At 52.4% G+C, this 12,910-nt stretch overlaps 1 protein-coding gene across 3 annotated transcripts in view; it reads left to right on the forward strand.

Annotated features, from left to right (window-relative positions):
* COL26A1 (collagen type XXVI alpha 1 chain) overlaps positions 1–12,910 on the forward strand; it is a 202,102-nt gene that overhangs the window by 169,058 nt on the left and 20,134 nt on the right. For all 3 annotated transcript variants that reach the window (XM_086692524.1, XM_086692522.1, XM_086692523.1), the window contains one exon: positions 11,389–11,450. In XM_086692524.1, the coding sequence (XP_086548650.1) occupies positions 11,389–11,450 (62 nt within the window). The remainder of the gene's footprint in view (positions 1–11,388; positions 11,451–12,910) is intronic.

Consider the following 12,910-nt stretch of genomic DNA (forward strand, 5'->3'; position numbering starts at 1 on the left):
GTCGAATCTGCATTTCTTCGTGTGGCTAATGAGTTGAGCCCCTGTGCATATGATTTTTGGCCATTTGGATACCTTACTTTGCGTATATGTGTTTTCCTAGAATCCTCTTCCATTTGGTGATAGGCCTGTTCATTCCCTTCTGATGCAAATAGATTTTTAAGGTTTTTTTTTTTTTTTTTTAATTTTTTTTTCAACGTTTATTTATTTTTGGGACAGAGAGGGACAGAGCATGAACGGGGGGCGGGGGGGCAGAGAGAGAGGGAGACACAGAATCGGAAACAGGCTCCAGGCTCTGAGCCATCAGCCCAGAGCCCGACGCGGGGCTCGAACTCACGGACCGTGAGATCGTGACCTGGCTGAAGTCGGACGCTTAACCGACTGCGCCACCCAGGCGCCCCAGGTTTTTTTTTTTTTAATGTTCACTTATTTTTTTTTTTTTTTAATTTTTTTTTCAACGTTTTTTATTTATTTTTGGGACAGAGAGAGACAGAGCATGAACGGGGGAGGGGCAGAGAGAGAGGGAGACACAGAATCGGAAGCAGGCTCCAGGCTCTGAGCCATCAGCCCAGAGCCCGATGCGGGGCTCGAACTCACGGACCGCGAGATCGTGACCTGGCTGAAGTCGGACGCTTAACCGACTGCGCCACCCAGGCGCCCCAATGTTCACTTATTTTTGAGAGAGAACCTACTGTGCCACCCAGGTGCCCCAATAAGTTCTTAATTTTAAGGCAGTGCACTTTGTCAAGGTCTTCTTTAATGCTGGTGGTTTTTGTGTCCGGTTGAAGAATTCTGTGTCTGTTCCGGGGTCACAAAGGTAGTAGCCTTTAAGAGTTGTGTTTTACCTTTTGCATTTAGACCTACGTTACATCTGTAATCGGCTTTCACGTGTGGTGTGGGCTAGGGGTCTGATTCTTTCATTTTTCTTTTCCACTTGACCCAGCACTCTTTATTGAAAACTCTAGGCTTTCTCTGTGGTACTGTACTTGAGATTCTCTCTCTCTCCCTCTCTTTCTGCCCACCCCCCCCCTCACATGTACTCTGTCTCTCTCTCAAAATAAATAAACTTAAAAAAATAAATAAAGGTATCAATTTAAAGAAGTTTAAGTTCTTCCCCTTTTGTTCTGTTTCTTCCAGATTGCCCTGGCTTTTCTTGGACCTTTGTGTTTTCATATGCATGTCACAATTCACCTGCCAGCTTCCTAACACACACACACACACAGCCTTCTGATATTTTGAATGGGATTGCATTGACTCTATAGATCAACTGGGGAGAATGAACATCTTCACAATATTAGGTCTTCCGATCCATGAACATAGTATATCTTTCCATTTCTTTAGTTCTTCTTTAATTTCTCAGTGATGTTCTGGAGTCTTCAGTAGATTTATTTCTAGATAATTTGATAACTGCATGATATTTTGGTGAACATTATCATTTTAAAGTTTCACTTTCTGTGTGTTTATTGCCAGTAGATAGAAATAGGGTTGATTTTTGTAAACTGTCTTTTTATTCCAGTGACCTTGCTAAAATAACTTAATAATTCTAATCATTCCTCCTCAGATTTTGTTTGGGGGAAGATGCTCTAGGGTGTGGTCAGCCATGGTCCACATGGTTCAAGGTCAAGACCCACTGTCCTTGAATTCTGGGCTGGATATGGAGGTAGAGAGAATGGAAGACAGATTTGCCCAGCCTGGTCAGCAAAGTCTCTAGGGCCATGGTGAGGTACAGAAGTCACAGACTTTGTCCATGCTTAGCCATGGTCCAGGCACTGTCTGCACATCCATTGAGAGTTGCTGCCCCAGCCGGGGCACAGAGCCCAGCCCACCATGACCTCAAGAGAAGGGAAGCCCTGTTTTTTTTTTTTTTTTTTAATTTTTTTTTTCAACGTTTATTTATTTTTGGGACAGAGAGAGACAGAGCATGAACGGGGGAGGGGCAGAGAGAGAGGGAGACACAGAATCGGAAACAGGCTCCAGGCTCCGAGCCATCAGCCCAGAGCCCGACGCGGGGCTCGAACTCACGGACCGCGAGATCGTGACCTGGCTGAAGTCGGACGCTCAACCGACTGCGCCACCCAGGCGCCCCGGAAGCCCTGGTTTTTAACTGACAAGCTGTGTGACCTTGAGCACATTGCTGAACCTCTCTGAATCTCATCCTTTTCACTCGCAAATGGAGGGCACTATGCCCGGGCATTTCTTTCTCTCAGCCAGTAGGTGCCTGGTAAACACTGATGAATCAGTTTCACTTACCAGCATTGTCCCTTTTGCCCATGGGGTGATTCTGAACATTGCCAGAAATTTCTGCGGTCCAGGGGCTGCTAACGTGGGTGCCCACAGGGAGGAGGTGACTGGCTACCATTGTGCTTTGAGAAACTTCGGTGCAGTTGGCCCTTTGGGGATTTGTGTTTCTACCATGAAGACACCCATGTGAGGCTGCCCGTCTCCAAAAAGGAACTCAATTACTCTTCAATAAAAGTCTTGGCAGAAGTTCCTGAAAAATGTTGCCTTCTGTGTGATCCCTCATATACAAAAGGATGGAATTTAATTATTCTGTCCTGTCCGTGAACCCCAGGGCTGAGTCTGGCATGCAGCCACAGCCCTGGCCGACCAGCAGGCTTCCTGGCCCCTGATGGGGCTCATTATTCTGGCATGTGTTGGGAAGGAATAGAGGAAGCACAGGGCGGGGCTCCCCTTCCGCCTGGCCTCGCCCTCTCCGCCCTTCCTTTTGGGGTGTGTGGCTTAGAGAAATCCAATGTGTCTGTGATTACCTGGATAAGCGGCTCTCCAGAAGTTAACTTGGAAAGGTGATTTCCTAGGCTCAGGTCCTACCGGGGCCTCTCTGTTCCCCCCGGGGCTGACCTCAGAGCACCCTGGGAACCCTTGGTAGACTCAGGAGCTCCAGCCTGCAGCTGGCTTGTTCCCTCCACTCCTGACCCCCATCTCCTACCCTCGTGGCAAATTAGATTCTTACCTGTTACAGGAGCCGAAGCCAGGGATCTGTAGGAGGTCGGTTTTGGCTGGCGGAAGGCCAGGCGGGACCTTGGAAAGGTGAGGAGTTGGGGGCTGAGAGCTCTCCAACACCCAGCCCAGCACAAATTTGTCTCACTTTTCCCATCTGCAAAATGGGGATAGCAGTCTAGTGTCTGCCTCAGGGTTGGTGAGAGGCTCCCACAGAAAGAAAATGGGTTTAAAAGGCTTAGTCCAGGGCCAGACCCAGCAAGTCCTACTCGTCTCACCAGTAGTAGTCAGGGCTCAGGGCCACCTCCTTAGGAAGCCCTCTTGATGTCCCCTGGCTGGGTTTGGCCCTGCCTCACATAGGAGAGGCACACAGGTGGACAGTGGTTGCTTATGTGTCCAGAGAGCTTTGGAGGAGAGGCCACTTGTCCCTGGGTCCTTATCACAGAGACCTCGGTGTGTCTGTAGAAAGACAAAATACTAAGTAAGGTTGCCAGATACATTATTGTGTTTCTATTCGCTGAGTCTGACAACAATGTCTGTAAGGCAGCTGGAGCTGAATCATGGAACACTCTTAAAAGTCCAGAAGATTCTTTCCTGGTTGATGAGTCTGTTTAGGACTTGTCTGCAGGTTGCACCTTGAATCAGTTGCGTTCTCCAGAGAAACAATCAGTAGGACGTGTGTGTGTGTGTGTGTGTGTGTGTGTGTGTATCTATATAACTATATATGTATCTCTTTAGATCTATAATCTATCATCTATATTAAGGGGTTGGCTTATGCAATTATAGGGGTTGGCAAGTGTGAAATTTTTAAGACAGGCCAACACGCTGTGAAAACTCAGACAAGGGTTTGCTGCTGCAGTCTTGAGGCAAAATTCCTTCTTCTCTGGGAAACCTCACTTTTTGCTTTTAAGGCCTTCAACTGATTGGATGAGGCCCACCCATGTTATCCAAGGTAACCTCTTTTACTTAAAGTCACCTGATCGTAGATGTTAAACGCATCTGCCAAATACCTCACAGCAACATCTACACTAGTGTTTGGCCAAGAACGGCACAAGACTCTTGCCAGGTTGACACATAAAATGCACCACCCCAGGCCTCCATCCGCCCTCGGCCAGTAAGTTTCAAGCCGCTAATCCTAAGGGGCCATGGTGTGGGGGGGATCTAGTCGTGCCCAGATATATGAGCTTCTGGGCCATTCCCCTACCAGACTCTGTAGCGTGTGTTCAAGGCCATCTCTTCTGAGGCTCATGGCGATTCTCAGGGGTGGGTCAGTGGGTCAGGGAGAGATGATCTTGCCCATTTTACTGAGGAGGAAACAGGTGCCGAGGTCCAATGACTTTGCAAAGGCGTTGGCTTAGCGGTGGAGCCAGGTCTCTAACTTCTTCACAGTCGAGACACGTGCAAATGGCTTCTCCTAATGCAGGAACCTTCCCCAGGGAACCGAGGGAGGAGCCCTGGGGGCCAAGAGTGTCTCCTGTGCCATGAAGCCACGATCTAGGCCTTGGTCTCTCTGCCTGTAAATGATTCTCAGCATCTGCTCCCGCTCCGTTCAGAACACTAAGAGCTACAAACAAATGGCCCCCAAGGGCTATCTGTGTCATTTATTCCACGGGTGTTTATTAAAAGCCTACTATGTGCTTGCTAACATGTGGGACGAGAGCTGGCCTCGTGCAGAGCAGACCCAGAGGTCACTGGCCCCACCTGGTAGCGGCCCCAGAGGGAGAGGTCGCCAAGCCAGGGGCTCAGAGCTGGTGAAGGTGGAAAAGCCAGCGACCCAGATGCCAATCAGTCCCTGGGAGCCACTGTTGGAAGCTGGCTGTGCATCTCCGGACCTAGGACAGAGGGCCCGGGGCAGGGCGGGCACCGCTCTCCCGGCTCAGTTCTCTTACCCTACACAGGAGCCCTTATGAGGTCGGGATGATTGACCTCGCTGTTAGATCAGGAAACTGAGCCCAAACCATAGAACATCAATGGGAAAATTGCCAAAAACATGGGCAAAACTCACCCATAATCCTGCCACTACAACTGTTTTTATTTTTCCAGGCTCCATTTCTTGGCTGTCCATCTTTTATGTGATTATAAGCAGAAAACAGATCCAAGGTTGTCATTTTTTACATAGCATCCTGACCATGTGTCATGTTCTTACCCAGTTAACATTTGAATTATAGCATGTGTATTAAGTATGTATATTGTTTTAAAAAGGCAGGTGTCCTTCAAGGCTTACAGTTAAAAAAGAGCAGTCCCGGGGCACCTGGGTAGCTCAGATGGTTAAGTGTCTGACTTCAGCCCAGGTCATGATCTCACAGTTCGTGAGTTTGAGCCCCGCGTCAGGCTCTGTGCTGACAGCTCAGAGCCTGGAGCCTGCTTTGGATCCTGTCTCCCTCTCTCTCTGCCCCTCCCCTGCTTGTGCTCTCTCTCTCTCTCTCTCTCTCTCTCAAAATAAATAAAACGTTAAAAAAAAGAGCAGTCCCCTGTACCCCTCCTCACCTCCCATTTTTTCCCCCTATAGTCCAGCTTTTTGGGGGTAGGAGGCCTTACCTCCATAGGCTACCTGACATTTATATGTTGTTACTTCTGTTGGTTTTTAAACTTAGAGGTTCTCTGTTGATTCTGTCCTGTGGGAGATTCTGGTGCTTTTTTTTTCATCTCTGACCCATCCTCTGTGTCTTTTCCTCCTCCTTCCAAGTAATTGTACCACACTTTGGGTTAGATCAGTAGACAATGAATGACTAGCATTGTATAACAAAGGAAGTAATATTCACAGCTGATCTCAGGTAATATACCAAGCTGCATCTCCTTCCTTTAGACTTCTTTTCCTGGAGTTAGTGATTCATTTTTTTGTTTGTTTGCCTAGTTTTCTAAGCCATGCCATACATGTATCCCTTGGCATGTCACTAATTCACCCCAAATTTTCCAAAAGAAGTTTAATTCTCCCTCACACTCACATACATCAGGGGCTCTTCCCTTTCTATAAGCCCTCTGTCTCCTGGTCTAATGTGGTCAGGTTGTGCTATTTGCTGTCACCAGGTGACATGCCTTTATTTCCCATCTCATGTCCCTTTGTTGTTGAACTCCTTGCCTTTGGTGTCCCCGTTTTGTGACTTCTTTTCTCTAGCTTACTCTGTTTTGGTACAGTACATCCTTCAGCACCTTTCTGAGAAGAGGTACATAGAGTGTCAATGTTTTGAGGCCATGCATGTCTACACATGCTTCATTTTACTCTCAAAACCTGAGGGATAGTTGAGCTGGGTATAGAATCTCAGCCAGAAACTGTACTCTCTCAAAAGAATACCCCTATCTCCCAGCTTCTGCTGTTATTGTCCAGAAGTCCAATGCCATATTGATTCTGGACATTTCCTGGAGGCCTCATTTTATCTTGGAAGCTTTTAAAATTTTCTTTCTGGGATTCTGAGCTTTTGTGACAATGTGCTTTTTGGTAAGAGTTGGGTTTTCGTTTTCTTTTTTTTTTTTTTTAATCTGGCATTTCACATGTTCTTTCAATTTGAAAGTTTATATCAGTCAGTTTTAGGTGTCTTTTGGGACCATTTCTTTTACTCTTTTCTCCATTTTCTTTCTCTAGAACCTCCAGTTAGTTATTAGACCTTCTGGATTGATCCTCTAATTTTCTTATCCCTTCTCTCCCATCTTTCATAGCCCTCGTTTTGCAACTTTCTAGAAAATCTCCTTATCTCCTAATCCTTTCACTGAGTATTTTACATCAGCTATTTTTTTTTTCCATTTCTACAGATGCATTTTTGTGTTTTGAAGGTTCTTTGTAAATAACTTCCTGTTGTTTCGGGGATGTGGTATCTTCTCATATCTCTCTAAGGATATTGGAATTTTGTTGTTTTTTGAAGTTTTTTTCTGTCCACTCATTGTCTCTGTTTTCTGAGTTTTCTTTTTTCTTGTTTATTGTTTTGGTCTTTGTCTTTTGCATTAGAGGCTCTCTGTGCATATTTAATAGTCACACACCAGGAGCTGAACCCCACAGGTGGACAAATCCATCTTCTCATGGGCTTTACTGCAGGAGTTTGCACAGGGCCCAAAGTCACTGTACATCCACCTCTTCTCTCTGGTTGGAGGGGCCTAGCTGGAGGGGTGTGGCCTAGCCAGAGAGGGCGTGGCCTGATGGGTGCATGGCCTGGCTGGGGGCTTGGTAGTGAATTAAAAGACAAAAGAAACCAGGACCTAGTCAAGACAAGATTTCTCCCCCCACCCCCCCATAGCAGTTTCCAGCAGAGAGTGAGGTGACCAAAGTCTCACCAGTAGAGGAAGGTCCTTCACACCCTTCAAGGCTCCAATGGGGAGGAGGGAGGCACTAAAAGAATGTGTGACCCAAGGCTGAACTCTTGGGTAGATCAGGGCTGACCGGATATGTAGTAAGATAGAAAGGTGCCAGTCCTTTCTGTGCTGGGCCCAGCCCAGCTCTTGTCACATTGGGGAAACTGAGGCCACTTAGGACCTCTGTGTTCCTGTGGTTCCCTGTGAACACACCTGGCCAGCTCCACCCTCTGTCCCCACAGCATCTGACCCCATTGACCTCCTGGGAGCTTTCTTCTCCTAACTGGCCTTAGGAGTTTTGGCTGGAGTCCAAGGTCTCCAGGGGGATTTTAGGGATCTCTTGCAGCTGGGCCTGCTTGGGTTGGCCTTCTGGTGACATCCACCCTGCACATGCCCGCTGCTTGTGGATCCATCTCACAGAGGGAGCTGGGTGTCTGGGGACAGGACCACCCGTGTGCCCTGACTCCCCTTGTCAAGGTCTTATGGCCCAAGCTTCACAGTGGTCTCACTCGGCCTCTAGACTTTTCTGCGGTCGGTGAGGGTCCTCTTGGCCTGGGGAGTCAGCTTGTCTCAGGAACCGGGTCCTGAATTCTGGATACAGAGCCATCACCAGCCGTGCTGACTGAAGGCAAGTGTCAGGTAGATTGGCAGTGGGTGGGCAGAGCCCGGCAGTGACAGCCCAAGGGCAAGGACACGGGTGGCAGCAGCAAAGAGTCCAGGATCCTGAAGTCCTTAGAGCTGATCCAATACAAACCCCTTTTACAGATGAGAAAACTGAGGTGCGGAGAGGTCACATAAGGGCTTCTCCAGCCTCACAGTGAGTTTCCACAGTCTTTCCACTGACCACACCAAGGAGTGAGTCCCTCTCATTCTCTCTCTCTCTCACACACACACACACACACACACACGCACTGGTTTGTTTGGCACATCTACGCTTCGGATGCCCACATATTGGCATCAGAGTTCCTGACACACTTTCCTGCATCCTAGACACCGGGAAATATGCGGTGGCCCCGGGCGCTCGTGGGCCTGTGTGTGCTAGGAAGGGGGCTGGGATCGTGGGAACTCTCGGAATCTCAGGAAGTCAAAGTTTTCATCTGAGTGTGAGGCAACCGAGGCCCAGGGCCAGTGGACAGGGCCTGGTCCCCTCACCGAGGCGCTCAGCAGCCTCAGTGCCATCTCCACGTTCCCACTGCTCCCGTGAATAGTTAGAAAAGTTGAAACAAACATAATGTAATTGCTTGTCGATGACAGAATGCCAGGGGAACCATAAAACCCACCAGGCCTCAGCGCCTGCCCAGGCAGGTGGCACCGGGAGGCCGAGCTGGCAGCCTCACCCCTGCCCCGCTGGCTGGGCCTCCTGGGCCTCTCTGCGGCTGGGGAACCGGACCCCCTGTGCCCGCTGATGGCCAAGCCGCACCTCACCTGCCAAGCAGGGTGCCCAGTGCCAGAGCAAACTGGGCCCGGGCCCAGCACACTTTCCAGAAATAGGTTCCTGTGAGAGCCTGAGGCTCGCCCCTCCCTCCACAGCTCTTACCCCCTGCAGAGAATCCCCTGTGTTGCCTCAGACCCTGGAAATGCTGTGTTCACGGCCCCTAAACCCTTAAAGGCCTCAGGAATGTTCACTGGGCCAGGCTGGGGCTCCCCAGCTTCCGTCAGGCCTCCTGCCCTTCCCACCGGCCCCCAGGGTGGGGTGGGGCCCTCCTGGCCATGGAGGAGGTCCGGGGCTCAGGCAGAAAAGTCACTTCTTCACACTCTCCAGAGTCAGTGCCTGCTGCCCGGGAACACACGACTGCTGGGGAGGGTTCTCGGGCCTTTGGCCTGAGGGCAGGCCTCCTCCTTCTTACCCCCCAGCCACCCACCTCATCAGTATTAACAGGGGCCCCAAGGGGAGGAGGCGATGGTTAGGGAGGTGCGGGGGCGGGTGGGGGGTAAGGCAGGTGGGTGGGGGGTGGGTAGATAGGTGGAATTAGCTCAGCAGGTGGACGGATGGGACCCTCTTTGTTTTGGTCTCTGTTTTTCCATTAAAGCCTTCTTTTAAGGCCCAGGAACTCTGCCTGTTTTCAGGAGGGAGGCGTTGAAAACCCCCAGGGCTTTCACACACTCTCTGTGTGTGCAGTTTGGCCCTGCGGACTGGGGGCTTCTGGGGACCCTGCCATTTCACCCGGGGCGTCTGTGGCTTTTCCTCTGAGACCCGTCCCTGTCCCCAGAGAGGACCTCTCACCTCCCCTGCCTGGCGCCGACCCCAGCCAGGACAGCCTTCCAGCCTCCTGGAGGCTCTGACGCCCTCTTCCCACGTGGGCCTGGGCTCCTGGCTGCATTTCATTTACTGGCATCATCCGCCGAGCATTCTCCCCTGCCCTTCTCTTAGCTTTGTGGTTTATACCTTTTCCTTGCTTTCTTTTTAAAATGTACTTATTTATTTTGAGAGAGAGACAGCGAGAGAGAGAGAGAGAGAGAGTATGAGCAGGGGAAGGGCAGGGAGAGAGGGAGAGAGAGAATCCCAAGCAGGCTCCATGCTGTGAGTGCAGAGCCTGACTCCGGGCTCGATCTCAGGCACCATGAGATCATGACCTGAGCCGAAATCAAGAGTCGGTCGCTTAACCGACTGAGCCACCCAGGCCCCCCTGTACCCTTTTGTTTCTTCACCACCCTTTCCTGGGAGAAACTAGGGGGAAGCATGGGGGGGGGGGTCCAGCAGAAAACTCCCATGTTTCAGCAGAAAACCTCTCCATCCCTCACTGGTCCTTCGTGAAGTCCTACCCCCTCCCAGCCACGGAACTGTACGTTCTTCTAGTTGTTTGAAAGTTTCAGTGTTTATACCTCAGTCTCTAATCTGTTTTAGGTATCAGGGTTACCGACACGGTTTTATTGAGGGGGAAAAAAGAGTTCTGTTCCTAAAAAATGCTTATAAACCACTGACTGAGCCCAGCCCAGGGGAGCCGGGGAGGGGAAGGAGGGTGAGCAGGGCCTCTCCGAGCCCACATAATTCATCTTGTAAACCGAGCCAGGGCTGGTGAGCACACCGCCAGTGTCAACCCCCCTTGCCCTGAGGCCGGGCACCCCTGGGGAGGACACAGCCCGTACCATGGTCCTGAGACCCCTGGCCGTCCCCCACATGCCTCGCTGAGCAATCACCACTGAACGAGGAACATTAGTGAGGCGATCTGCTTCCAGAGATGACGTTGGGGGCCTCTCCAAGGACAGGGGAGACCAGTGGGGGGCAGGTACAGACGCTGCCGGTGAGCTTCAGGCCTCACAGCCCGACAGCCCCAGCACACCAAGTGGGACCTAATGAGTTACCCTCAAACCTCTTGTGCGTCGGCGTGTCTGTTCATCCTGAATGAGGTTCCAGGAAGGTCAGGCTTTGAACCGAGTGAGAGATTTAGGCATCCCTTGATTTCTGGGGCCATAAAAGCTCTTGAGAACAGCTTTGAACCATCTATTTCCTCTTTAAAGAGCTCGGTTCCTGGGGCAGACAGACATAAATAGGTAATTATAGCCCAGGGAGATGTGTGCCTGGGGGGTTAGCCGTTAGTGGTCTCCTAATTGGCCTTCCGGCTTCCAGCCCCTCCCACGCCCACCCATTGTACACTCTGTTGCCAGAATGAGTTTTTCAAAAATGCAAATCTGACCTTGACTTTGACCCCCTCCCACAGCTGCCCCCGGCCTCAGGATGCTGCCCAGAGCTCCTTCTGCCAGGCCTCCTCCGTTCGGGCCCAGCCTACCGCTCCAGACTGGGGGGCAAGAGGTGGGGTGGGGGGGAGAGGGTCGGCCAGGTTGCTGCCAGACCCTTCTCTTTTCTTGCCTGTCTGCAGACCTCAGCCCTCTTCCCTCACCTGGCCAGTCATTGTGCAACCCTTAGGCCTCGCCTTAGATGCTGCTGCTTCCAGGAGGTCCTCCCTGACCACCACCGCCCCCACCCCAGATTGGCATCACTGTCCCCCATGACGCCCTTTTGCACATTCTATTCTTACAGCCAGATCAGACAGGCTGCATGGAGGAGGGGGCGCTGAGGATAAGGCCCTGAAGGACGGGTAAGAGTTTGCCAGGCAAACCGATCGGCGAGCTCCCCACCTGCCCAGAGGCTATCCTGGTGGCTGGCTGCTCTCAGCCCAGGGTCTACACTCCATTCTCACCCTTCTCTTTCAGAATGCATGAACTGTACCCGGCTCAGCGACATGAGTGAGAGGCTAACCACGCTGGAGGCCAAGGTCAGACGGCCTGGGGAGCTGGCGGGTGTGCGTGCGAGGGTTGTGGATCAGGTTCCTGCAGGGTGTGACTGGGGAAAGCCCGGCCCTGAGCAGCCTGGTCCCAGGGGTCGGGTGCTGCTGGGGCCTCAGCGGTTCTGGGTGGTCTACTCTGGGCTGCCTCCTGGTGTGGGGGAGGGGAGCAGGAAAAGCAAGAGATCTGGTCCCGGACAGCAGGCTGGTCTGGGTGTGGGCCTCAGTGGCTGGCGGGGCTGGATATCCAGAAGCCAACCCCTCAGTGGAAAAAGGAGGGAGCCCTGTCCCCCCAGAGGCTGCTGCCCCCCGTTCTGGCTCCTCCTCTCCCCGTCTGGCACACGTCTGGGCACAGACAAGCCGATGGGGGAGGAGCTGCCTGGCACCAGCCAGCTCTCGCCCCGCCTACGTCGGGGTGGAGCGGGTCACCCCAGAGGCAGAAGGACTGAATAAAGAATGAGTTAATTTAGGGGCGCCTGGGTGGCTCATTCAGTTAAGTGTCTGACTCTCGATTTCGGCTCAGGTCACGGTCTCCCGGTTCGTGGGATCGAGCCCCACGTCGGGCTCTGCGCTCAATGTGGAGCCTGCTTGAGATTCTCTCTCTGCCTCTTTCTCTCTGCCTCTCCCCTGCTTGTGCTCTCTGTCTCTCTGTCTCTCTCTCAAAGTAAATAAATACACTTTTAAAAAGAAAAAAAGAAAGAAAAGAAGAGGAAAAGGTAATTTATTTGGGAGTAGCCCCAGGCAGCTCTGGGGAAGGGAAGACTTGTGAGGCACAAGTGTGGCAACAGGCGGGTTCCCCGGGTGGACACCGGGGGACCCTGTCCATCTGGCCCCTCTGAGAGACAGTGCCTGGGACAGAGTCTGCCAGGGGACGAGGCAGCTAGCGGTGTCTACCATTCCTCCGTGGGAGACGCTTCTGCCGGGCTATCTCCACCGTCACCTCATGTCCCCTGCCTCACTGGCCTGCTGGCATTGTTCCTGTGGCCCGAGAAAGCCCCAGCGGCGAGTCTCGGGTCTCCCGCGCCTGCAGGAAGAAGCCATAGGTGGGGACCGCGGGCCGAGTCCCGACTGGGGACGAGCCCCATTCTCCTTTTTGTCCCAGGGTGGCTGCTGGGGGACGAGGCTGCTGTACCTTCACATATCTGAGGAGCCTCCTGGGGCCTGGGGCTGCCGGGGCGGCCCGGCCCAGGAAGGAGGGTCCCGGTGTAGGAGGCGGGTGTGAGGGTGGCCAGGGTGGGGACAGAGCACTGGGGCGGGCCGAGTGTGGCAGGGCCACAGAGCGGGCCCAAAGGTCGGGCCCCTCCCGGAAGAGCCTGCCTGGCAGGTCTTCCCAGCAGACGCACAAACACACGCGGACACACACAGACACACACACAGCCCTCGCATCACCCTCTGGCCCTGCCTCTTGCCCTGAAAGCCTGGCCGTGGGGGCCCCTGCCCGGCGAGACGGG

This window comes from Puma concolor, chromosome E3 (genome assembly GCF_028749965.1).
Source record: "Puma concolor isolate L17-30 chromosome E3, mPumCon1.1.hap2, whole genome shotgun sequence".
Taxonomy (NCBI): Eukaryota; Metazoa; Chordata; class Mammalia; order Carnivora; family Felidae; genus Puma; species Puma concolor.